Genomic DNA, 24,227 nt, shown 5'->3' with positions numbered 1-24,227 from the left:
AAGCTTATCGAAGAGCTCGCCATCAACCATGGAGACTTCATCGATGATGAGAGTCTTGGTCCGTAGCCAGCGGTTCTTGGCGCGCGGAGTTCGCCGGATCTTCTTTACCAATGTGGGCACATCTTCCTTGCCAAGGCCAATGCCAGCGAAGCTGTGCAAAGTCTGACCACCAATATTGCATGCAGCCAGGCCGGTTGACGCGGTCACGCTGAGGCGCTCAGGGTCTCTTGCCCACTTCTTCTTCAGCTCGGCAATGATTGCACGCAGAAGAACAGACTTGCCCGTTCCTGCAGGGCCTGTGAAGAACACGCTCTTCCTCTGCTCCACAACCAGGTTGAGAACTTGCTGTTGTTCAGAGCTGAGGGAGATTGCAGTATTACGTGCCTGCCTAGAACGACCCATAGCGGCCTCCAACGCCTCGTCCTTGGTTGTCTCGGGACCTTGTTTCGACTTGGATGCCTGGTTCTTGAGCTGTTTCTTTTGCTCCTTGGTCGCGCTATACGTCAAGTCCCACGGAACATTTTGGCGTGGTTTGGCAGGAGTTGCCACCGCCTTTGTGGCGTTGCTCGGCGGCACTACAGAGGGTTTCCACTCGCTCCCAGGCTGGGTAGAGGACTGTGTCTCAGTACGCTTAAAACTGCTTGGCAACGTCCTCTTTTTGGGTCTGGGTGGCTCGGCGATTGTACCAGCTAAGCCGGAGGAGTCCCGTTTGACAGCTCTGCTGTTGCTTGAGGATGCCAATGGAGGAAACATGTGGGACTGTGGCGATGAGGACCATGGTATTTCGCTGGTAGGAAGTTCGGCTGTAGTGTTGCTCGACGGCTTGCTCGCTGCTGGCAGGGAAGGCAATGCGGCTGGGCACTTGTACTCGAGATCGAGGTGGTCATCGTCGCTGAAGTCGTCATCATTAATGAGCACGGATGCGACGGTTCTTGACTGAGACGCCATGGTTGGAGCAGCAGCGTGGGTGAAGGAGTCGGCGCGGTGGCAGAGATTGGCCAGGCTGTTCGTTGTCATTCCCCGGGTGGAAGAACTTGGAACCGGCGGCTTGTTGTGTGTCGGCCAAGACGAGGAGTTGGTGGCTGCCTTTGAGGTCGCAGTGCTCGAGCCTATGGACCGTTGGCCTTTCCAGGAAAGATCCGTGATTGTGCCGTTATGGAGGGATGAAATCTGGGCAGTCGCGGACCTTGAAGCATTGGTCTTGCCTGGAGCCTCTGAGAGTGCCGAGGACTTGAATCTGGCGTTTGCCTCCTTGAACATGGTGGCAGAATGCCGGCAGAAGAAAGACTGTCTCCAGGGCCCTGGTAGTGGGACACGGCTGAGCGTCGGCCTGGTTGGCGGTGGTGAGCGGAGCGAGGGACTCAAAGACAGCCTGAGAATGCCTGTTCTGGTGTTCATCCAGAGAATGGAGAGGTGACGGTCTTGCTGCTGTCCAAAGAGGGGCGTCGCGACCGACTCGCATCCATGCCGAGTCGACACTTGAGCTTTGTGAGGGCGGACCGTGTGCCTCGTGGTGGCGACGGCAGGCGAGGATGCGGCTGCATGAAAACAACGGCAGCTGCAAGGGCAATCGATATCGGCTTAATTGATTGGGGGTGGGCGCGATCCTGCGTGCGGCAGCTGGAGCGCGTCGCAGCGTGTTGGTGGGCCGGTCAGTGCTCTGCCCCCTCTGGCCAGGGCCATGTTAGCACTGGAGGTCCTGCCTGTCCCCACCAAAGCATGCTGGACGCGCTGCGGGGCAGTCTCCTTGGCAAGTCTGGTTCACGTCATGCGAAGCATACAATACTGGACGTGGCCATCACTTTGGTCCTCTGGCCTCCACCATGCAGTAACCACAAGCTCCGGGCGTAGCTGTACGATACGCTCCCTTGTTATCCTGAAGGACTGGTCCAATCGCATCGTCAAGTGTTTGCAGCAGCAATTGGCAGCATTGAGTGGCCCAAGAACGGCCAGCGCAGGCAGAAGTCCCAGGCAGCACTGCACCTCCTAGTGCCACCACGGACCCCGGTCTTCACGACAACAGTACAAAAGCTACAAAATCCCACAGCTTGAGACCCCCAAAAGCCACTGGGGAGGCTCATGCGACTGTGCACAATTTGACATGCTCTCTGTTTCCTGGACTCTCGTTGCCCTGACGGCTTGAGTTCGTACAGCTGCATCATCAGAATGCCGGTCAAGCCAACAGCCACCACTGCGGAGGCTGAGGATGAAGAAGAACGCCAATACGTCGTAGGGGGACAAACGCTGCAGGAGTTGGATGAAAAGTATGGCCGTCATCTCGCGGATCAGGAATATCAACGTACTGATATTTGCCAGATATCCCAACCGCCCAAAAAACCACTCCAAGACGCTGCTCTTCTCGGAGCTCTACCTGAATCTCTTCAACCCCCTGAACGAGAACAAAAAGCAGCCCTCGGGGCCGCCAAGATCCAAGGTCGGCCCGCATGGCCCCAGCAAACACTCTCCACAGGAGCAGCGACGTGCCATCATCGAGCGCTTTATATCCCGCTGGCGCAAAGAAGTCGGCAACGATTTTTACCCTGCTCTCCGTCTCATCCTGCCAGCATCGGATCGTGACCGCGGCAATTACGGTCTCAAAGAAAGCAATATTGGCAAACTCCTCGTCAAGCTGATGAAAATTGACAAGAATTCCGAAGATGGCTACAACATCCTCCACTGGAAATTACCTGGCCAGTCGGCTGCCAGTCGTATGGCTGGTGACTTCGCCGGGCGTTGCTTCGAGGTCCTCTCAAAACGGCCAATGCGCATCGACCCTGGCGACATGACCATCGCCGACGTCAACGAGCTACTGGATAAACTTGCCGTGGCCTTGGGTGAGGCTGAGCAGTTGCCTATCTTCGAGACCTTCTACCAACGGATGAACCCGGAAGAACTCATGTGGCTGGTCCGCATCATCCTCAAGCAGATGAAAGTCGGCGCTACTGAGCGTACTTTCCTTGATCTGTGGCATCCAGAAGGCGAGACACTATTCAGCGTGTCGTCAAGCCTGCGACGTGTCTGCTGGGAGCTTCATGATCCAGCCTTTAGTCTCAACAAAGAGAGCCAGGACGTCACCATTATGCAGTGCTTCCAGCCTCAGCTCGCTCAGTTTCAGGTCTCGACTTCCTTTCAAAAGATGGTAGAGCGACTCAACAGATCGAGCCCCGTCGAGGACGACACAGAGTTTTGGATCGAGGAGAAACTCGACGGCGAACGCATGCAGCTTCATATGATCGAAGACGATTCGATTCGAGGAGGCAAGAGATTCTGTTTCTGGTCGCGAAAGGCAAAAGATTACACTTACCTGTATGGTGAAGGACTCTATGACGAAAACTGCGCACTTACACGTCATCTCAAGTCCGCGTTTGCTGATGGGGTGAGAAATATTATCCTGGACGGAGAGATGATCACATGGGATCCGACCATGGACAAGATCATGCCCTTCGGCACCTTAAAGACCGCAGCGCTCGCAGAAGGACGCAACCCTGACGCGGAGGGACCACGGCCTGTCTTTCGAGTTTTCGATATTCTTTATCTGAACGACCGGCCGCTTGCGCGATACACATTGCGAGACAGACATAATGCACTCGAACAAGCTGTGCCTGGTGCCCATCGTCGGCTAGAGGTTCACCCGTACACGAAGGCGACCTCCGCTGATGAGATCGAGCCACTGCTTCGCAGAGTAGTGGCGGACTCGTCTGAGGGCTTGGTGCTCAAGAACCCCCGGTCTATGTACAGGCTCAACTCGCGAAACGACGACTGGGTCAAGGTCAAGCCGGAGTACATGGATGAGTTCGGCGAGTCCGTAGACGTCGTGGTTATCGGCGGATTCTATGGCTCTGGTCACCGTGGTGGCAACCTCTCGTCATTTCTCTGTGGACTCCGAGCCACGGAGAATGATATTGAGGCTGGTGCAAACCCCGAGAAGCATTACAGCTTCTGCAAAGTGGGAGGTGGATTTCGCGCCGAGGACTACGCTGCGCTTCGTCATGAGACGGATGGCAAATGGCAGAAATGGGACTCGAAGAAGCCACCGACCGAATACATCGAGCTCGGAGGACAAGCACAAGGCCAGCAGTGCGAAAAGCCCGACATGTGGATTCGTCCGAGCCAGTCTGTTGTGATCTCAGTCAAGGCAGCCAGCGCAGGCTACTCGGATCAGTTTGCGAAGCAGATAACGTTACGCTTCCCTCGATTCCGTTCGCTCAAACTCGACAAGTCATGGGACGCAGCCTTGAATTGGCAGGAGTTTCTCGATCTAAAAAAAGGTGCAGAAGAGCAACTCAAGGAGGCAGCCATGACGATTGAGAAGAAAAGACGTGCTGTCAAGCGCGTCAAAAAGGACGTGGCCATTGCGGGCCAAGACGATGTACCACCCGAGTTCAAGGGCCTGGCAACCAAGATCTTCGCTGGGCTGGAAATGTGTATTTTGACTGAAGGCGTAGGACCTGTCAAGAAGACTAAGACCCAGCTCGAGACGCTAGTCAAAACCAATGGTGGAAAGGTGTCTCAACGCGCTAATGCTGACAACGGGCAGATCCTGATTGCAGACAAGAAAGTTGTCAAAGTTGCCAGCCTGATCAAGGCTGGTGAGGTTGACATTATTCGACCCAAGTGGATACTTGACTGCCTTGCTCAGAGCGATACAGACTTTCTTCTGCCGTACGAACCATCGCACCTGTTCCATGCGACAGATGGCGTAAAAGCTATGGCAGAGGACAACATCGACGAGTTCGGTGATAGCTATGCTCGGGAGCTGGATATGGAGGAGCTGAAGACCTTGCTCAAGGACATGCCAAAGAAAGAGATTGCCAACTCTCAACACGCATTTGACAAGGAGCTCTTCTTGCGCCAACTCTCTGAGCATGGTCATGATAGCGGCGCGACCAAAGGCCAGATTTTCCGAGGCCTGAACGTCTATCTCGAAGAGGAGCATGGCTTCCCCGAAATCGCGAGTCTCAGGCTTCGGAATTGGATCACTTTCGGTGGCGGCCATCTTGTTGCCGATATTAACGATGAAACGATCACACAGGTTGTGATTTTGGCGCAGGATGAGGTTGAGGAGGCACGACTGGCTACTTCGGCTCGATCAACCATTAGCACACGGTCGCCACTTCCCCGGGTGGTCACAAAGCAATGGGTAGAAGACTGCTGGAAAAACGTGACTCGCGTAGACGAAGAGCGCTATGCACCACTGTAAAGCCCTCAAGGCCCCCTGCAGAAGTCATCAGCAAGGGAATGGAATGGCTGTAAGCTGAGAAGTTCATCCTGGAGCTCAACACGGGGCACGATTGTTCCATGATGTGAGCTCAATAGCGGGCAATAGTAACGAAACGACCCAAAGCCTAAAGAGCTATCAAGTTGAGCGGTTTCGAATGCTCGCTGGAGTGAAATGAGCCGTGCAGATCCAGCAAAGACGACAAGCAAAATCGATGTGACAAGCCCGAAAACTAGTGCAAGCTAGCGCAGGCACAGTCCGACTTGAAAGGACAATACCATTGTTCTGCAAGCAACCCGGATGCTACCAAAGACAGCTGCTCATCGGAGCTTTCATGCGGATGATTGCGCCTATGGTTCGACATAGAGCCGCCAAGCTCTTCACAAGAGCTAAAATGATTTGCATCAGATACTGTTCAATATGGCAGTAACAACTACAATGAGAGCAAAAATTCTGCTGTTGGGCTGCACCGGAGAGTTCGAGCTCAACTGGCAGGGTCTGGGCAGGTCAGTCTTGTTGGTGGGACGGTTTGGGTGTCTTACTATGATGTGAGAGTCGATGCCGCGCCGGCGCGTCAGCATTGAGAAACCCACCTCATGTCACCTTGTTGAGCTTCCAAGTTGACAGGCAGCAGCGCAAGCAAGAAGGTCGGTTAAGAAGCAGGCCGGGCATTTCCTTGGCTTTGGATTGCCATTCTCCAGGAAGTCGAGACCGCGCGGCCCATTCTCGTTGTAAGGTTCAATATCGCGAATCTGGGCACAGAGCAATCAAAGCAAAAGCGAACACCGCAGTGCGGTCAGCAACAATAACAGTGGACGACAGCTGTTTGGCTGGCACTGGCGCAGAAAGCCGCCGCCGTCATGGGAGGCTAAGCGGCGCCCGCGCTACTAAGCGCTCGCGGCTATGGCTGTAGTCCACGCTCAGCCACTGGCGGCTGGCGGAAGACACTGGCCCAACCATCGGGATCTGAGTCAAAGAGGCCACAGCCAGTCGTGAAGGGCAAGTAATAAGTGACCATTGTCGCTGCTTCGGAAGCATGGCTGGCAGACGCAGTGGCGAGGTCGTAGCAGCCCGGCTCGGCCGGTGTGTCTAGCCAGAACCCCGTGTGTGGAACATTGTTTCGTACTCCGCCGCTCTCCAAAGTCTAAGATGTCATACCACTCCTGTTCAGCTCTGATTTCAAAGCTGTCAGCAGCCTTAGCACAACCGGACCACCTCGCCGGGGCCGACCTGCTGAAGAGCCGGCTCTGGCAATGGGATAAAGGAAATCAAGACGAGCGCTCCACTATGGTCCCGCCGAGTGCGAGACCTGCCCGCTTGGAGAAGCAGGGTTTGGGGCATGAAAGCGCTAGGGGACCCCATGTCACGGCTGTCTGACAGTCCGGTGTGGGCTGGACCAGCCCACCCAACCACGATGCAGAACGCGCCTGTTGTCGGGACGTGCTCCATTAGAAAGACTCCATCCGCTCGCTGGGCTGACAGTTACGCGCCGTTATAAGCCCCGGTGGCCGGCGGACGCTTGGGGGCCGAGCTTATCGCCCATACTCCGAAGAAGCCAAATAGTCGTTGGAGGCATGGGAATGAGAGCCGCTTCAAACCCGTCCGGATCTGCTCCCTGCACTTTCCATCAAGCCAGTCCGAACCATCTCACACGACAAATATTGTCGGCAGTGGTCTGGTGCGAGGTGGACGCCAAGGCGAGTGTGGGAACCCACAGCTTGGGCGTTGTTCGTGTTGTGGTCCTCGGCAGTGGCTTGTTCCTGTGGTACCGCCGAATGGGGCAATTATTCCAGATCTGGCAACTATACGTACCTTTGTTACACATGTCCAGGTAAGCAGTTGACCTGCAGCCTTCGTGGACCTCAGCTCACCCGCCCAGGGAAACCCCTGGCTGCTAGTTTAAACCTAATTCGCGAGGCTCCTTGCTCCTTTGCCCGCCAGGCAACAGACCAGGGGTATCTGGCGGCCAAGACCGACCTTACGGAGTCCTCTAGTCAAGATCGTGGGCCCATGTCCTGTCGTGTGGCCGATGGGCTAATAGCGAGATGAGCAGAGCCTGCCTGCGTGGCCGTCTGCACTGGCTGGTCCACTCGTCTCCCCGATGCTCACTATTGGGGTCTGCAAATTCGACGGCCAGCATCCCCCCTGGCGTGTCATTGAAACCAGGGGCCAACTTGCGCAAATCGATGGACTAGGTATGGAGTAGTCCTGTAGGCACACAAGCCCTTCAGCCCTGTCCCAGCAGTCTGCACCTGGCTCTCTGCTTCGCTTTTCGTTCCCCTCTTCCTTTCTTTCTCTCCACACACCCATCTTGCGAATAGACCCTTTGGTGATCCTTTCGCCCTGTTCTATTTCACCTGGGCGGCCACTAACAGCTACGATCTGTTAATTCTTTGTAATCATTTTGATCAAGTCTTTCACTCGCGATCCGTCAATCTCTTCCATTCAGTCTTTTCTGCTTCGACCTCCGGTCTACGTCCTCGGGAGGTCATCCATTCCATCCGGGATACGGGAAGCACGGAAGCTCAAACATCCCATAGTCTACACGGACCACAACCACAGCCCGGAACCATGGAGGTCGTTCAGCACCATCCAGGTCTCGAAGTCTACGAGCGGCCTCCTCAGTCAGCCACACAGTACTCGGCAACGTCGACGACGCCCCCGCCGTTACAGCAGAGCCCGCATGGGCAACATCAGGTGCCATATGACCCGTACTACAAGGCAGGCACGCAGTCCTCAGTCACGTACGATGGCGCCGCAGGCAATGGCCAGCTGCCGCCAGCACCTCCCAGCCAGTACTACCCGGACTCGCCAGAAGTGTATCAACCCAAGAGGAGGAGGGGCTGGATCTTGCCTGCTGCCGTTGGTCTTGCCGTCGCCGTCCTGGTCGGAGCGGCCGTGGGAGGCGGCCTTGGTGCTTCGCTGAAGAGTTGCGAGAGCAATTTAGAGTAAGCATTGCCTTCGCCAAACTTGAGCAAGGGATCGATTCGCAATGGCCAGCAACTGGGTAGACTAACAAGCAAACACACAGACTCGCAAGACTATCATCTGGTGGGACGGCGGCCGGAGACAGTGCTGCCGCATCCAGCAATCCCGTCACTAGCGCCACAGCGACCGTCACGAGGACCGTCACTGCCGGCTCGACGCAGCCCACAAACTCGGACGGGCTGGTCGTCGACTATGCGCCCACCCGCCCCGACCAGGTCGGCGAGGTCGCCGACACCTGCTCGAGTGTAGGAGCCAACGTGGCGAGCACGTCCTATAACGACAAATTCAGCGTGCTGTGCAGCATCGACATGGGCTCCGGAGAGCGCAAGGACGCCTCCGGAGCGACCGTCTACATTGCAGACATTGCCGGCATCGTCGCGTACAGCTACCGCGACTGCATGGACGCCTGCGCCAGCTTTTCCGACTTTTCCAAGCTCGTGAACAGCCCGAGCCGCTGCCGGAGCTTCACCTTCCGCACGGGCATGGCGGGCTCGTACAACAGCTTCAAGAGCGCCAACTGCTGGCTCAAGAACGGCACGGGGGCAAGCGGCTTTGGTTGTGACGGCTGTATCAGTGGCTCGTTGAAGAGCTGAGAGTAGACATTTGTTTCTTGAATGGCTATCTTTGGTTTCAGCCTTTTTTTGTTTTCTTCATGTCTATATATATAGCCTTGCTGCGTTTTCACTCACCGGAGGAATATCAAAAGAATTACTCTTCAACCCATGGTGTAAAGCCACTCTGGGAAGTCATGTACGCTGATGACCGTGTTAGCACATGAATGTTTCGGGCCAGTGTCCCCTTTTGGTTTGTATCAGATCTGGGGCGGCGGTTGGACGTCCAGTTCCCATCGCCGAGGTGCTTTCGAGTCGTTTTTTAAGGCCTGGCGTCGTCCAATGAACTGAATGTGCCGCACAAGATGCATATTGCAGATATGGCATGTTGGAGGACTCAACTCTATTGTGCTTCCCGCGCCTCGCTTCATTCTAGACGCACTGCGGAGGATCACTCACGAGGGGGATCTGTTGCTTCGTCCCAGTATATCGCAACGCACTCAACGAAAACCACACTTACAGGCTTTGCGAAGCAAGCGTCACAAGTGGCGATGGCCTGTTTCTCCGGGAGAAAAGCAAGTAGTCTTTCTCCCTCTCTCAAACTCCCTCGAGTGGCCGCGTGACACTCATCGGGAAATGTATGCACCCGGACGCGGCGAGTTCCTAATGTTAGGGAGTTGCATACCAACAAACCACAAGTCCTCTGATTGGCTGAATTTCTTTTTGGTTATGCGATATTCAGCCAACCTCGATATTCGCTTGGTCGATCCGGGACGCTTCAGACTGGGCGTAGAGTGGACATCGTAGATCAGAGTAAAGTGCAAGTTGCGGTGCTGATGTGGTGTCAAGACGGGAGCCCACAGATAGTATACCATCAATCGTGGTGGTATTGCTTATATGTTCTGGCACGCTCCTGTCCCTGCCCTACCAAAATCGAACCAAACCACTAGATGTATACACAATTACTTCTTCTGGGGCGCCTCACTTGGCTCCTCCTCACTGACAACTTTGTGCAGATTATTCAAATCGCTCTCCCCGCCATCCTGAACAGTAACCGCAACCGTCTCGCCGTCTCTCGCGCCAAACCCGACAGCCATGATCTCCGGCCTGCGCTCGACGTAGAACTTGATCCCCAGCATGGCCACGATACTGCCCACACAGAACGCCGCCGCGAGGGGGAACCCGACAGGATACCGCGGCGAGTCGCTGACCCTCCACGCGCGCAGGGGGATCGTGGCATGGCCGACGTAGACGAGCGTGACGGCGGTGCCGACGAGGATCGACCTGGCCTCGGGTTCCTTGCGCAGGACCTCGGCGAGCCAGGCGAGCAGGGCGTAGCCCCAGGCCGCGGTGGCGAAGGTGAGGAAGTAGAAGGTCATGATGGTCGCGTGCGAGTGGCCCGGCCAGGCGGCCAGCACGGCCGTCGCGACGAGGTGCAGCGCGGCGGCGCCGCACGAGACCTGCCAGCGCCAGTTCTTGCGGTCGCTGAGCGCGTTGAGGCCAATGTTGCACACGATGGACAGCGCGTAGCCGCCGAGGGGGATCAGGTTGACGTTGTACACCGAGTATAGGGGCTGGCCAGTCGTGCTGTCCTTGACGTCCTTGAGGTAGAGCAGGAAGTACGAGTTTGCGCGCTGGGCCCACGCGAACTGCAGGTACGCCGCGAGGAAGAGGTACGAGAGCGGGTTCTGGAACGTGTAGCGGATGCGCTGGAACAAGGTCTTGGCCGAGATCATCTCGGACGTCTTGGTCCCCGCGTCCGACATCCTGTCGCGGGCCAGCGCGCGCTCAGACTCGGTGAGGTACAGAGCCCGGGTGTGGCCGGGCGAGTCCGGGATGATGAGCAAGCCGTAGAAGCCCCAGACAATGGTGATTATCCCAGAGATGATGAACAGCCACTGCCAGCCTTCGAGGCCGTTGACGCCGTTCATGTTGCGGTATAGCGCCGCCTGCAGCGTGCCCAGAAACATGTTTCCCGCGACACCGCTGACACCAAAGACGGCGAGCCGGACGCCTAGCTCAGAAGGCTTGTACCAGTTGAAAATGAGGTTGACAATGCCAGGCCACGATGTTGCCTCGAAGACGCCCAGGAAGAACCGCAGGATGAAGATTGTCTTTGCGTCGGGCGCTTTGTATATGGCCAGTGTGAAGGCGCCCCAGATGGTCTCACAAAGGGGCAACCATAGCGAAGGCCGGACCTTGGTCTGGATCATCTGGGATGGCACAATAGCCAGTGCATATCCGATAGAGAAGTACGTTGTGAACTCGACCAGCTCGTTGCCGTAAAGCGAGAGCGACTCCTTCATCCCAGAGACATAAGCTGCGGTCGTGGCCGACTGGTCCATGTCCTTGAGCAGACCGGCAATGAAAGCCCAGCTCAGGAGAAGCACGTCGAGCTTCAGGACCAGTACCCGCTCAGGGTCACGGACGTACGGGATCGCCTTGCCGAGCCATGGCCATGAGGCTTCGGCAGGCGGCTGGGAGGTCTGTGTTGGAGTTGCAGCCTCGAGCGACGAGGTACTGTGAGCCATGATGATGCAGTTGGCTATGTGGGAGACAATGAAAAAATGAGCAGGAGGGAGATAGTGTAGAGAACCAACTGCTTCAGAGGCTATACCGTGAGTCTATCCATGGCGCTGCGAATATGGTCTGCTGTGGTGGATTGTGATGATCTTAATAGTTCTGGCATCCTCACGGGAAGTACCAAAATTCTTTCCCCAGGGTGTTGTGATTCGTAAAGCATGATGCGCCTCAGCCTTGAATGTCGTGATGGTGATATGGGTCCGGCGTGTGCAACTGCAACCTCATCGCCGTAATTTGTCGGGGGTGTGTCCGACACAGACTACCGTAAGTCTGTAACCAACAACGGCAGACATGCATGTTTTTTGACCAGGGCGGGGTGAGTCCCGACGAGAATTACGAGTCACGGCCAGTAAAGCAGGGGCAATGCAGAGCTCTTAGCCAACAAGATGCAACTCGACATTGGCGGGGGGTGTGACACCATCGCGGCGAGTGGACATTGGTGGGCAGAGGTCTTGGTATGGAGTCGTCTGCCCTTGGCTGTGGGCCGTTGAATGGTGCTTTGGTCATGGTTTTCTGCTGAACCCCGGTGACGGAAGGGCATCTCAGATCTAAGCCAAGCCTTTCATTCTTTCAACTAAGGCAAGGCCTAGCAGAAGGTAGGGTAACCCACCTTATCGCGCATCGGGCTTGGCTGCGACTGCACAACTGCTGCAAGAGTATATCTCGTCGTCTACGAGTCGGCTATTCACCGGACGCCACTTATCACACCATCGTGGATAACGTCTTCAGGTTATGCCAGCATACTGCTCGACTGTGGTCCAACAATTCAAGCTCTTGGCGGAGGTAAGCCACTGAATCGCCGCAGATAACTCGTGCATACGACAAGATTCGTTGCGAAAGACTTTGTTCAACCAACACTCTTCCAACTTATCTACATCGCAAGCCAGCAGATATTGGCGGGCGGGGTACCACGACTGGCGACTGTTCGAAATGTCAGAACCACTCTACCCAACGTATTTGCCCACCCGGCCGGAAGGCTTTACTGCCACCATTGACGTACCTTACTTCGAGGCCGGGGAGCCCGGGCTGCGTGCTGATCCAGCCAAGCCCCATCTGAGCAAAGCTGGCGCCGTTGTCGATGACATAACACCACGCATAGGAACCGAGGTGTCCGGTGTGCAGCTGAGCTCCTTGGGCAAGGATGGGTTGGATGAAGTCGCCCTGCTAGCAGCAGAAAGGGGTGTTCTCGTTTTCGTACGTCCTTCGCTTCCTCCAATCCCAGAGCATGCTACCTGGGTCCGGACAACATCATATAGAGTAAAAAACAGCTTTTTAACCTTTGCGGATCTTGCAGAGAGACCAGGACTTTGCCGATGTCGGGTTCGACAGGCAGCGGGAGATCGTTGAGCACTATGGGCCACTTCACCAGGTTCGTGAGAGTGCTTTCACTCTATACACCTGCATATCGTTGTGACCTCTGGCCACAAAGATACACACAGCTGAACTGCAATGGCGAGGACATTAGCATCCAACCATGGGGTATCCAGCAGGCACTGGCCCCGAGTTCCACGTGGTATATGCGGACGAAAAAGCGTGAGCACATGCATTTCTTACGTCTCGTGCAAATGCACCTGTTCGTTCCGGACTATACTGACATTGCCCACGTTGGGGTCGCTCGGTATAGTGGCAACCTAAGGACTCTGCTTGGGCCACGCACCAACTACGACCTCTGGCACATTGACCAGACATTCACGCCCAACACGCCCTCGACCACATTCTTCTGGGTGCTCGAGAAGCCCAAGTCGGGTGGTGGAGACACGGCCTTCACCTCACTGACACACGCATACGCCGCCCTCTCGCCTGCATTCCGGAACATTCTGTCGCCCTTGAAACTCGCACATACATCCGCATCCGTCGGGGAGGTAGCACGCGTCGGGGCTGAGCGGGCCTTGCGAGAAGCCGTCAACGCGACGCACCCCCTTGTCATCCGACACCCAGTCACGCAGGAGCCGGCGCTCTTTGTCAACCCGACCATCGCGAGGCGGGTCGAGGGCTTCCTGCCCGAAGAGTCTGACTCGCTACTCAGGTTCCTGCACGAGCATATTCGGAGTCTGGACTTTAGCTGTCGTGTCAAGTGGGAGCCCAGGACTGTCGTGGTCTGGGATCAGCGGTGCACTGCCCACACCGCGGTGCCGGACTTTCGGGATGGAGAGCGGAGGCATATGGTGAGGATGATTCCGTATGGGACGAAGCCTCAGCCAGCCTTCCCAGAGGTATACAAAGAATAGTCACGGGCTTCGAATTAGTAATGAAAAAAAACAAAAAAACATTGCGCTTTTGCAGAGCGGGAGAAGTCATATAACTACTCGACTGGGATATGTCCCTCCTGCCGGTGCTGCCTGTTTTGAGTGTGGTATGCAGCTTTGGCACATACCTCACTATCTGGCTTATCCCATAGATGTCAGAATCTCTCGCGGTAAAACGTTGAATACTCGTGCTCGGGACGGATGATTGTGGTGGAGCCGTGTTTCACCACAACGACGGCACTTCAGCCGCGTTTTCGCCGCCAGCCGATTGAGTCACTCGGCATTGTGGATGGCTCGGCAGCGGGGCAGTAGGCGGTTGGGTTCCGCACGACAGCTGAGGAGGAACATGCCTTGAACTCGCGGTTATAACTATCAGACAGTTGAGGACCAGTCCTTCACGACCAAGATTTGACTTGCGGAACTACTCAAGTCACACCAGCTCATGCATCAGCCAATATACGAACCCTCGCGTCACGAAGTCTTCTTGAGACTACACTCGATGCACGACACATAACCATGTCCTCAATAGATCCGCAACGCCCAGACGTCGTGGCATTCATGGCAGAAGCCTCCGCCACGCTAAATCGGCATCTCCCATCGCCAAAGGACGTCTTCAGCTTTGGCGACGACGACGCCAGACTCAACGATTCCCTGCTCGCGCTCGTCCTGGACGGCAAGAAGACAGGCACCGCCACCTTTCCCATCCCCGAGCCTCTCCACTGGGGGCCCGGCGACTACGCAGTAGTCGTCGACAGCAAGGGCCGACCGCGGGCTGTCATCCGCACCGTCTCGTTCGCCAGGTGTCCCTTCAAAGATGTCACGGAGGACTTTGCCCTGTCTGAGGCGGAGGGTGATTACGACACGTGGCGTAAGTCGCACATTTGGTTCTGGAAGGACAACCAGGGCGAGGCCGATTTCTCTGAGGAGAGTATCGTGCTGTGCGAGAGGTTCGAGCTGGTGTATCCCAAGGCTTCTGCTGCTTAAGTCTCCCTGAATACACATGTTTGCAATAACATTGGCAATTTTGCGCTTCTTCCGGGCACTGCCTATAGCAGCGTGTGAACCTCAAATAGACTTGCTCTTCACAGACTCCGTCTTGACTCCAAAACCAGCGGCGAATAATGCCCTCAACACTGCCACCCATACCGTCAATCCCAAGTTCTGCCAGTCGTTTGCAATCCACTCCGCTGGGCGGTACAGCACCTCCCTGTCCTTCAAGGACGAAAAGATGAGGGCAACGAGTATGGCGTCCACCACCAGAATGGAGCCCTGGACGATCTTCCAGACCGCAAAGTCCCGGGTCGCGCGCAGAAGCACGGTAGCTGCAAGAGCGATGGGGATGTACAGTGCGCCCATCTGCCTGATCAGGAAGTCGTGAGTTGGGTCACGGGCCGCCGAGAGGTGGGGGGGCATGAGGGCATCATAAAGGAGGCCTGGGGACAGAAAGGCCGCGCCGACAGTGGCCCAGGTGATGATTGGGTCGGCCCAGAGGAACCAGATGCGGTATATGGGGTGAAGGTGCGTGATGTATGTCGTGGTTGTGGGTGGTGGCGTGGCCATGGTGGATGGTGGAGATGCGTGGAAGCTGTATGGGGGTGGATCTATCTGCGATGCGGCCGAGATGCTATATCGTGGCTGAGAGCTGTCTGCATAGCACAACATGTGGTCGGAGAGGAACCAGATTTGTTCTGTGCGATGTTCCCACAAAGCTGAAGAGATTCCCAGGCGCAATCTCACGTCAGCGTGGGATTGGACTGTCCCAATTTCACGCTGCCTGTCCCCAATTTGTGTCCGAATCGTGTCCGGAATGAGCTTGGAGCCACGCACTGTCCCAAACTGTGTCCGAAATTCAGAGGAGCCAGGCGCACTGACACAGCGAATGTTAGCAGACGGGTCAAACAGAACGTCGGCCATCTGGTGAACACTTTGGGCGCCGGACAAACTCCTACCAAATCATGAGAAACTTCACAATTGACACCAGGACTTGCAGATTTCACATATGACACCCCATTTGATGTTTACAACCGCGCCACCACTATGGTGGAGCAGCTTCTCCGCATTGGCGGGGACTGGAGTGTGGAGTTCAGGCCGACGGCGGCAGGGGCCGTGGCCCGTGTAGGAGCTGATCCTCCAGGCAGCTGTTTAAGGGAGGAGCATGCATCTACCTACCATATTGTAGGTGTCGCTACCCGTCCTCAACAATTCCTCATCAACTACAGCACATTGAGACTCGGACAGGGCGCGGCCGTATCATTTCATCATCGCCCGCGATCCAATCTCTGGTACTGGTTAGCCCAGCAGGACCCTTTCTGCCAGCAAGCCGAGCTCGTACACCACCAACTATCACAGGTTGCTTGACTTAGCGCGTGCTTGAGCTCATTCGCCGGTGCCTTTCAGCACCATCGCTCCTCACTTCATCATCCCATCATGGCGCCAATCCCTCGTTTCGCGCCAGCGGCGGCAACGCCCAATGCAACCGCCGCCTTCTTTGACCATTCCGAGGCGAAGCGTGTCAACACGGATGATGTCATGATCCGTGTTCTCGGGAAGCAGTACCCCAACCTCGAGCTCCTCATCTCGGACCAGTGGTCCGTGGACCTACTGGCCTTTGCGGCTGCTGGTCATGCGAGCTGCACTGCCGTCGCCGAAGAGAATGGCGATGAGAATCTGCCGTCCACCATCTCATTCACACACTACATGCCGCCGGCGCGTCGCATGGACGGCAACACTGGCGGTCTGGTCGACCGTCTCGCCTTTGGCAAGTTTGTGTACACGTGGAACAACACAGAGTTCATCATGTACTTCAGCACGGGCAGCGACTCAGCATACCCTCCGTCGAACCGCAACGCCTTCATTCTCAGCCCAGACCGCAACCAGGCCAACCTCCTCGTCCTAGCCGCTGGTCGGTGGATGAGCGATATCCACGAGCAGGTGTGGGTATTTGACCAGGGCTACTGGGAGAAGGACAGCGAGCTGTTCCGGAGCTTCATCAAGGCGTCGTGGGACGACGTCATCCTCGATCCCGCCATGAAGAAGGCCATCATCGACGACCACAACTCCTTCTTCGACTCCCGCGAGACCTACGCCAAACTCATGGTGCCCTGGAAGCGCGGCATCATCTACTACGGCCCGCCGGGCAACGGCAAGACCATCTCGGTCAAGGCGACCATGCGCATGCTCTACGAGCGCAAGCCCATCGTCAACACCCTCTACGTGAGGAGCCTGGTCTCTGTAGGTGCCATCAGAGCGGTATGTCTTGTGTGGTTGTCTGAACACTGTTTGGGCTGATCTGTTTGCGTGTCTCCCTCTGTCGTCTTCTAGTACCGGGGACCTGAGTTCTCTATCCAACAGGTCTTTGCCAAGGCGCGCGAGTTCGCGCCCTGCTACCTGGTCCTCGAGGACCTGGACACCATCATTACCCCGGCCATCCGCAGCTACTTCCTGAACGAGGTCGACGGGCTGAAGAACAACGACGGCATCTTCATGATTGGCAGCACCAACCATCTGGATCGGCTGGACCCAGGCATTTCTGTGAGCGCCGTGACATGAGATCTCCAAGGGCCGTTTCCCAGGGTAACACTACTGACTGCCATACCAGAAACGACCCTCCCGCTTTGACAGGAAGTACCTCTTCCCGGACCCTAGCCTCGAGCAGCGTGTGGCCTACTGCAAGTTCTGGCAGCGCAAGCTGCATGAGAACAAGGACATCGCCTTCCCGGACAAGCTGTGCGACGCCATCGCCGAGATCACCGACGACTTCAGCTTCGCGTACATGCAGGAGGCCTTTGTGGCGGCGCTGCTCGCGCTCGCGCGCAAGCGGGCGGACAACCCGCCGTCGCCGCCCTCCGACGGCAACGGCGACGGCGACGGCGAAGGGGTTACAGAACTGGAGTCGCGGCTCCGCAGAGCCCGCCTCGCGCCACGAGTAGCCGCCAAGGCGCGTGCGGGTGGTGTTGTGGACGAGGCCGGTGATGACGAGGGCTGGATGAGTGTCTGCGCGAGCGACGCTGACCAGGACCTCGACGAGCTCGAGCTGTGGGTCGAGATCAAGAAGCAGATTGAGATTCTTAGAGAGGGCATGGACAAGGAGAACTGAACTCTGGAAGCCATCATTTCGATTTTCTCGCACAGCTTTCTCGTCTATGCGTTCTGCAACCGCAGCGCGACCTCTTTCTCTAGTCTAAGTATATATCGCCAGCATGCATCCAGTCCTGACGGGCCTGGTGCTAAAGCCACTTGCTTCATCCAATCTCTTGGAAGGGTCCAGACCACACAAGCGTTCCACGTATGAGTAGTGTGCTAAGAAGCGTGTCTGTCATCCAATCACATCCGAATTGGTGTAGTGGCTAACATTTGACGCTCTCACTTTCTTCTCGATTCTCGAGGAGTTTCTGGCCCGTCAAGCCCGGGGTTCGATTCCCCGATTCGGAGTTCTTTTTGCCATCTTGGCGATGCCGTCATGCTTTATGTTTTGTCGCGACTTGATAGTTTTCCGGGCTTGTTGCGTGCGGTCTTGTTGTGCACGTTTGCGATCTATCCACCAGTGTTTGTTTCCCCGTGCGGGTGCTCCTTTTGGTTGAACCCAAAACCCCGTGGAGGTCTCACCTGCAGGGGCCCAAAAAATAACCCGCCGCGCGACGTCACAGCGAACCCTGGACACACTTTCCACAACCCTCCAAACTATCTACTGGGCCGCAACTCGACCAGTCCTCACAAACTCAGGAACGAACCCTCCCCTCTCCTCAAGCGCGAATCCGAAGCCCACCCTTTTCTGGCCCCGGCGCCCCCCTCCGGCGACGATCATATAACCCCCGAGGATCATACAGCCGTTCCGTCCCTCGTCCCGGCCTACCAGTCCCCTCCAACGTGCGCCCACCACCGCCGCCGTCGCCGCCGCCGCTCGAAACGTGGAAAGTCTATATAAAAAAAGGGGGGGGCCCCAAACGAAGAACGAAACCCCCAAAGACAGAGAAGAACCGAAAAGGAGGACCGACTGACCATAATAACAACAACAATGCCCGAGCCGAAAATCAACGCGCGGAACCTCACCTACGACGGCACGCTCCCGCCGTTCCTGGCGCGGCTGCACGGCCAGCACGCGTCGTCCCAGCGCGAGGGCGGGGCGGACCCGATGCTCGCGGCGCGCCGGCGGCCGGGCGTCAAGAAGCGCAGCGCGAGCGAGGAGGCCGAGGACGCGCCGGTCGTGGTGGACGAGCATGGCAACGTCGTCAGCCTCGCGGGGGTTTCTGCTGCTGATGCTGACGGCGGCGAGGCGAGTGACGTGGAAGGCGAGGATGGCGCTGGCAGGAAGGGGGGGAGCGGTGAGGGCGAAGGTGCGGAGGAGGGGGGGAAGGACAAGGGATCCAAAGACAGCCAAGGGTCGGCGGCCGGCGAGCTGGGCAAGCGGGAGAAAGTTGCCGGGATAGGCGGGGTGGTCAAGAAGCGCAAAGTCGGTCGCGTGGTTACTGGCGATGACGAAGACGACGGGCACAAAGAGGAGGAAGGACGAACACCGCTCAGGACAAAACCCACGAAACAGGCAAAGGGGGAGTCGACCGCTGGTGGAAGCAACGGTAATACCGGCAAGACAGCGCCCACGACAGCGACAGGACCGAGCGCCAGCGCCAGCACAAAGCCCAAGAAGAAGGCCAAGAAGATCAAGCTGAGTTTCGGCGACGACGAAGAGGCCGGCTGAACGCGGGAGTCTGTCCGTCAGACCATTCCAAAACTGAAATATTGCTGCTGTACACCGCGCAAGAGGCACGAGCCCCTAACTGCCACTCGAGGCCAGCGGCGATCGTGTAGGAGCGCCTGATTGCTCATTTGAACAATAATGAGCATGAACTGTGTCAAAGCCCCTCAGGACCACCCACTGGATCATAGGGAAAATCATTGGCAAGGCGTCAGGTTACGTTGCCACTCAAGGCCCCCATGGAGGAAGCGGTGCTGGGCGAAAACGTCGGGTCTCATGGCACCCAGTTTCTCGGAACCGGCTGTGCTTGATTCGTGCAGAAAAGAGACAAAAACGCTTTGGCAGGACCGATGGGGCCAGCTATGGTCAGCCCTTGCTGGCTTCAGCAACATTGAGCTGAGCTGAGCTGCTACACGGCACGAGGGCGTTCACGAACCTCAACGACAACTGCACTGTTGCCGGCGATGCAAGTATTTCAACTGCCGAGCATCTATTCAGATCCGATTATGGGGGTTCTGATCCAGAGACGAGAGTCTCCGCAGGTGCTGAGACAGACCTTGCAACTGCACAGCCATTCACATTAAAGGGACGTCAATGAAACGATAGCTTTTGACAATTATTATTATTGATGCTAATGCTATGATCGATTGACGATATTTTTGGTCGTTCACCTGTACCCATATAAACCAGACACGCACCCGCTCCTGTGACTTAATCCCAATTGTGTCATAAAGACCGTAGACAGCTTCTGGTCCACAGTCGACGCTTTGAAAGCAGGACCCTTTGTCCGTCGATCCCAGGCTCAGACCCGAGCTCGTAACGCCATACCGCAAATATGCAAGAAAAGGAACAAAATATGGTATTGAAATACGCTCAAGTTGTAACGCATTCCTAGGCTGTTGACAATGTCCGTGTGCCCATCACTCGGCGATCCCGTCCAACTAGTAGCGAGACAGACGAGAGCTACCGTGCTGGTGATGCGTGGCCGTGGGAGAGAAGGACTGATCGTAACCACTGGAGTGGGCGTATGGGTCGTCGTTTGTGTACATTGTGTTGCGACGGTCGTCTTCGGGCAGGAGCTCCTTAATCTCCCAGTTGTTCATCCGCGTGCCCACAGAGAACTCCAGATCCTCCTTGGTGATAGAGTCCCAGTACTTATACACCATCATGATGGCGAGGAGGTTGCAGGTCGTCGCAATGGCCAATCCATCGAGGTAGTGCTGGGCCGATTCGCAGATGCCGTTGCTGAAGACATAGAGAATGACCTGGCCGACGATGAAGAAGAACGCGCCGAAAATGACGGTGGCAATGGGCCAGCGGTCCTGAAGCGTGCGAAGGACAAGCAGAGTCTGCAGAATGACATAGACAACAAGCTGCACGGCGTTCAGGAGATAGAGAACCACGAAGAGACCAATAGTGTTGGTGGGGCCCATGCCGGCAAAGTCCTTGAAGGTGGCGAGTGAGACGAGGAAGGAGATGACGAAGGCGACGAAAGAGCACAGCCTGAGCATCCAGACGGACAGAGGTGTGCCGTCCTCGTACAACTGGAAGCCTACAAAGCCGTTGATCAGGAGGCAGGTGACGAGCGCTGAGGTAAATCCGTTTTGTATCGAGACGAAGAAGGGGTAGGCGGCGTGGCCAGGTGGCACAACACCGGCATCGACGAGTAGAGAGAAGAATGACAGCAGCATGTACAGGTAGAATACGGCGAGAATCTCCTTGCGGCCTGTTGTGTGAAAGATCTGGTTAGCGCTTTGACTTGCGGCAAGACTGAAGGTGACAGAGATTTCTTCTTACCGACAGCAGTGAACTTGCCGCGAATATGCAAGATCATAATGACGGTCATGGCAAGCGCGATGATGTGGATGACGCTCGAAGCGCCCTGAAAGATGATGGTGTTTGCTAGCTCAATGTTGCGGGCAAAGCAGTCGGTCGCAACACCGACACCATTTGAAACCGAGGTGATGGGCCCAACAGACGCACAGAGTGGCAGAGGCGCCATCCGGCAGATTGTCGAGAAGTCTCCAAATCCAGGCATGTTGTTGAGGCCGAGGAGGAGACTGAGGAGCGGTTTGGGTCCGTTTCAGGAAGTTGCCGAAGCCTTCGGCACCTAGGAGAGGGCAAGTGTGGTGTTTCGCCCAGGCGACAAACTTTGACGATAGCCCTTGGAGACCGTTGTTCGAGGCTCGCGGGAGAGATATGAACGAGGTTGACGACAGACAGAATGCTGGCAGAGTCTGGACTGCTCCGGACAAAAGATGTTGGGGGCGTCACAGGGTTGTTCTCCTGGAGGCCAATTGACGACGGAACCGACGACGACGACGATGAGAAGGCGATAAACAAGAGATGGTGGACGAGATTCCAGTGGATGGCTCGACTAGGGCGTGGCAGGTGAGACAGCACCAACCGCGGGGGTGACGACGTCGGACAGGCAAAGCGAGCGTGGGTGATGGAGCGAGCGAGGCGAGGGAGTGAGTGAGTGTGGGAGAGAATGTAGCAGCGGTGCCCCGTGGTTGCTATGGGTGTTGGTCGTGGTGAGGCATACGGAAACGAAACAGGGAAAGGGGAGCGGCTGGGGCCAGCCAGGGCAGCAGGGAAGGCACGCGCATGGATGCGGCGGGCCACGCCCAGCCGCACCGGCCCGTTTGGGCCTTAGCGCGCCTGCCTCTGCTGCGTTGGGATGTGCCTGGTTGCTGAGCTAAGCATCGCACGGGGGTTCCGTAGTGGCAGATCTCAGGCATGCGAGATTTTCGAGACCCGCACCAATCTCGTGTTCACTGCTCATGCCAGCCGGGCAGTTCGTGTTGTTACATACCTTGAACAGTCCGTCTCTTTTGCAACGTTGCGGGACACCCCGTCAGGGTCTTGACGAACCTGACGATGCCAGCTGGATGACACTTCTGGTATCTGCAATCTTCACCTTCGAACCAAGTTCCTGCATGAGCTGCATGCACCGTTCACGCGAGGCCGTAACATAAACGCTGCAGGCGCATTTCTGCGACTTTCTGCAATGCCTTCCAAGGTTTAGTCTGACTAGCGCGTAACCCACCAGCCCCGCATAGCTTGATGCAACACATTTTGATCGTGCCAGTCCAGCCATCTATTCCGCGACCGTCCTTTTGTCACATCGCCACTTCATAAACGGACTTGGAAATGCCACTGGCGGCACAAACTCGTGTGTGGCAGCACAGCCACAGTCACACCGCAAGCACAAAGTTCTAGACAATGTTGAAACCGACTCCTAAAACCATCCAAACGACCATCCACCAGCCACTCCCCTGGCAATCACAAACCACACAAACGCCAGCAAATACGCACTGCCCCCGAAAATGATGAGGTTCTGATAATGATCATGTCCAGCTCCCAGCAGCGCCCCCGCAATGGGGATGCCAATGAGCGCGCCAAAGCTCGCAATGAAGTACGCCATGCCGTTCGCCTTGCCGTAGTCCTCGATCTTGCAGACCCGTGATATGCAGACGGGGGCCAGGCTGATGGCCGCGCCGGACCAGAACCCAAACAGCGCCGTGAACGCCATGATCGCGGCCCTGCTGTCGCCCGCGGTCTGCCACATGCCCAGCACGAGAACCGCGCACGCCATCGACGTCACACACATGGTGTTGAACGCGCCGATACGGTCGGCCACGTAGCCCGGTAGCATGCGGCCGGGGATCGCGCCGGCGTTGAGCACCGTGTTGAGCAGGAACGAGTCCTGGAGAGACCAGCCCTGGTACAGCGCGTACGACGAGATGAACGCGTAGGGGATGAAGACGGCGAACTCGACAAAGAAGACGGCGCACACCGTCACAGCAAAGTCTTTCTGCCTGAACAGGCTAAAGTCCATGAGCAAGCGTGCGCGCGGTTCCGCAGGCAGGCGCTTCCGCAGGGTGAGGCTGGCAACACCCAGCAGGGCCGCAGAGATGAGCGCAATGATGCGCATCGCCCACGGAAAGCCGATCCGCGGAGCCAGGTACTGAATGATGAGCGAGAAGGCGATGCCGCTGATGCCGCCAGCCGTGCACGCGATGCCCGTCGCAAAGGCGCGCCGTTTGCAGAACCAGTGTCCAATGGCGGAGACGGCTGGGTTGAAGAGCAGCGAGGCACCCAGACCGCCGCAGATACCAAAGGAGAGGAAGATCTGATAGAACTCTGACATGCAGTGTCGTGTCAGCATTGAGCACTAGAGGGAGGGAAGGCGAGCCAGACCTACCAGTCGAGAGGCTGAGGAAGACCATGGATAGAACGAGTCCGATGGACCCAGGCACAACCAACTTCCAAGTATCATAAGCATCAAAGATGGGACCTGCTCAGTGAAACCACGTCAGTGTCTTCCTGTCTGGTGTTGTTGGAGGAAACATGACTCACCAACCTGTGCTCCTAGCGCAGTCACGAGGAACGCATATGTTGATATGATCCATCCAATGTTGCTCTCGGGCATACCCTTGAGCTGGTTTTCCGAGAACCACGCCTGGAAAATGTTCATGCTGTTGATGAGGCCCATGGGCGGGACCATGGCGCACCAGGCGCCGAGCACAACGACCCAGGCTTGAAGGCCGCCCTCGGGGTAGTCATCATGGTCAATCACGGTTGTCGTAGGAGGTGGGACATTTCCCTCGACAGGTGGCAGTTCTATAAAGTCTCCTGGTCAATTGTCAAACGTCTAAAGGAAATGGAGGGCTCTAGCTTTTGTTTATAGCGGAAACTGTGTATATCGCGAAACTTACCGATGGAAGGGTCTATGCGCGAGTCAGACGAGAATTGGGTGGCCGCGTTGGTCATGGTGTGCGACCAGCAACGCCTTTTTACGGCAACCAGGAGAAAGGTTATAAAGCTCGGAGCCCAGAAGGTACGGGAAGCTCTCCTGTAAATAAAGGAAGTTTGATGTTGTGGGAGCGCTGCCGCGGCAATCAAGGTTGTCTAAAAAACATGTCCATAATTTCTTCCGAGGTCGC

At 56.5% G+C, this 24,227-nt stretch overlaps 10 protein-coding genes and 1 non-coding gene across 11 annotated transcripts; 7 read left to right on the top strand and 4 right to left on the bottom strand.

Annotated features, from left to right (window-relative positions):
• The first annotated feature begins 2,074 nt into the window (after positions 1–2,074).
• B0I36DRAFT_312413 (ATP dependent DNA ligase domain-containing protein) lies at positions 2,075–5,443 on the top strand. The gene is made up of 2 exons (XM_046152506.1): positions 2,075–2,264; positions 2,317–5,443. The coding sequence occupies exons 1-2, from the start codon at positions 2,167–2,169 to the stop codon at positions 5,198–5,200; spliced, it is 2,982 nt and encodes a 993-aa protein (XP_046019294.1). The 5' UTR covers positions 2,075–2,166; the 3' UTR covers positions 5,201–5,443.
• A 1,895-nt stretch (positions 5,444–7,338) lies between these two features.
• On the top strand, positions 7,339–9,296 carry B0I36DRAFT_312412 (uncharacterized protein). Its single transcript, XM_046152505.1, has 2 exons — positions 7,339–8,166; positions 8,250–9,296. Exons 1-2 carry the CDS (start codon positions 7,790–7,792, stop codon positions 8,797–8,799), a joined length of 927 nt encoding a protein of 308 aa, XP_046019293.1. The 5' UTR covers positions 7,339–7,789; the 3' UTR covers positions 8,800–9,296.
• Positions 9,297–9,774: 478 nt separating this feature from the next.
• B0I36DRAFT_392092 (major facilitator superfamily domain-containing protein) lies at positions 9,775–11,102 on the bottom strand (the record flags this gene model as incomplete). Its single annotated transcript, XM_046161427.1, is given in 2 exon segments — positions 9,775–9,829; positions 9,844–11,102. The coding sequence occupies 2 exon segments, from the start codon at positions 11,100–11,102 to the stop codon at positions 9,775–9,777; spliced, it is 1,314 nt and encodes a 437-aa protein (XP_046019292.1).
• A 1,168-nt stretch (positions 11,103–12,270) lies between these two features.
• On the top strand, positions 12,271–13,568 carry B0I36DRAFT_234212 (uncharacterized protein; the record flags this gene model as incomplete). Its single annotated transcript, XM_046149286.1, has 4 exons — positions 12,271–12,534; positions 12,635–12,709; positions 12,806–12,873; positions 12,965–13,568. 4 exons carry the CDS (start codon positions 12,271–12,273, stop codon positions 13,566–13,568), a joined length of 1,011 nt encoding a protein of 336 aa, XP_046019291.1.
• A 534-nt stretch (positions 13,569–14,102) lies between these two features.
• Positions 14,103–14,570, top strand: B0I36DRAFT_358422 (PUA-like domain-containing protein; the record flags this gene model as incomplete). Its single annotated transcript, XM_046157965.1, has 1 exon — positions 14,103–14,570. The coding sequence occupies one exon, from the start codon at positions 14,103–14,105 to the stop codon at positions 14,568–14,570; it is 468 nt and encodes a 155-aa protein (XP_046019290.1).
• Positions 14,571–14,651: 81 nt separating this feature from the next.
• Positions 14,652–15,146, bottom strand: B0I36DRAFT_358421 (uncharacterized protein; the record flags this gene model as incomplete). The annotated part of the gene is made up of 1 exon (XM_046157964.1): positions 14,652–15,146. One exon carries the CDS (start codon positions 15,144–15,146, stop codon positions 14,652–14,654), a length of 495 nt encoding a protein of 164 aa, XP_046019289.1.
• Positions 15,147–15,736: 590 nt separating this feature from the next.
• On the top strand, positions 15,737–18,018 carry B0I36DRAFT_419970 (P-loop containing nucleoside triphosphate hydrolase protein). Its single transcript, XM_046162144.1, has 4 exons — positions 15,737–16,817; positions 16,908–17,117; positions 17,185–17,951; positions 17,976–18,018. The coding sequence occupies exons 1-3, from the start codon at positions 16,014–16,016 to the stop codon at positions 17,680–17,682; spliced, it is 1,512 nt and encodes a 503-aa protein (XP_046019288.1). The 5' UTR covers positions 15,737–16,013; the 3' UTR covers positions 17,683–17,951; positions 17,976–18,018.
• B0I36DRAFT_t16 lies at positions 17,915–18,017 on the top strand. Its single transcript has one exon. It is a non-coding gene; the product is annotated as a tRNA-Glu (tRNA).
• Positions 18,019–18,600: 582 nt separating the features above from the next.
• B0I36DRAFT_344851 (uncharacterized protein) lies at positions 18,601–19,281 on the top strand (the record flags this gene model as incomplete). Its single annotated transcript, XM_046156303.1, has 1 exon — positions 18,601–19,281. The coding sequence occupies one exon, from the start codon at positions 18,601–18,603 to the stop codon at positions 19,279–19,281; it is 681 nt and encodes a 226-aa protein (XP_046019287.1).
• A 938-nt stretch (positions 19,282–20,219) lies between these two features.
• B0I36DRAFT_235212 (chitin synthase III catalytic subunit) lies at positions 20,220–21,316 on the bottom strand (the record flags this gene model as incomplete). The annotated part of the gene is made up of 2 exons (XM_046149385.1): positions 20,220–21,004; positions 21,076–21,316. The coding sequence occupies 2 exons, from the start codon at positions 21,314–21,316 to the stop codon at positions 20,220–20,222; spliced, it is 1,026 nt and encodes a 341-aa protein (XP_046019286.1).
• Positions 21,317–22,109: 793 nt separating this feature from the next.
• B0I36DRAFT_312406 (major facilitator superfamily domain-containing protein) lies at positions 22,110–24,188 on the bottom strand. The gene is made up of 4 exons (XM_046152504.1): positions 24,000–24,188; positions 23,641–23,904; positions 23,486–23,578; positions 22,110–23,424 (listed from the first exon to the last, which is right to left on the bottom strand). Exons 1-4 carry the CDS (start codon positions 24,052–24,054, stop codon positions 22,520–22,522), a joined length of 1,317 nt encoding a protein of 438 aa, XP_046019285.1. The 5' UTR covers positions 24,055–24,188; the 3' UTR covers positions 22,110–22,519.
• Between the last annotated feature and the right edge of the window lie 39 nt (positions 24,189–24,227).

Source organism: Microdochium trichocladiopsis (genome assembly GCF_020744255.1).
Source record: "Microdochium trichocladiopsis strain MPI-CAGE-CH-0230 chromosome Unknown B0I36scaffold_1, whole genome shotgun sequence".
NCBI lineage: Eukaryota > Fungi > Ascomycota > Sordariomycetes > Xylariales > Microdochiaceae > Microdochium > Microdochium trichocladiopsis.
This window is presented reverse-complemented; position numbering and strand designations above follow the sequence as displayed.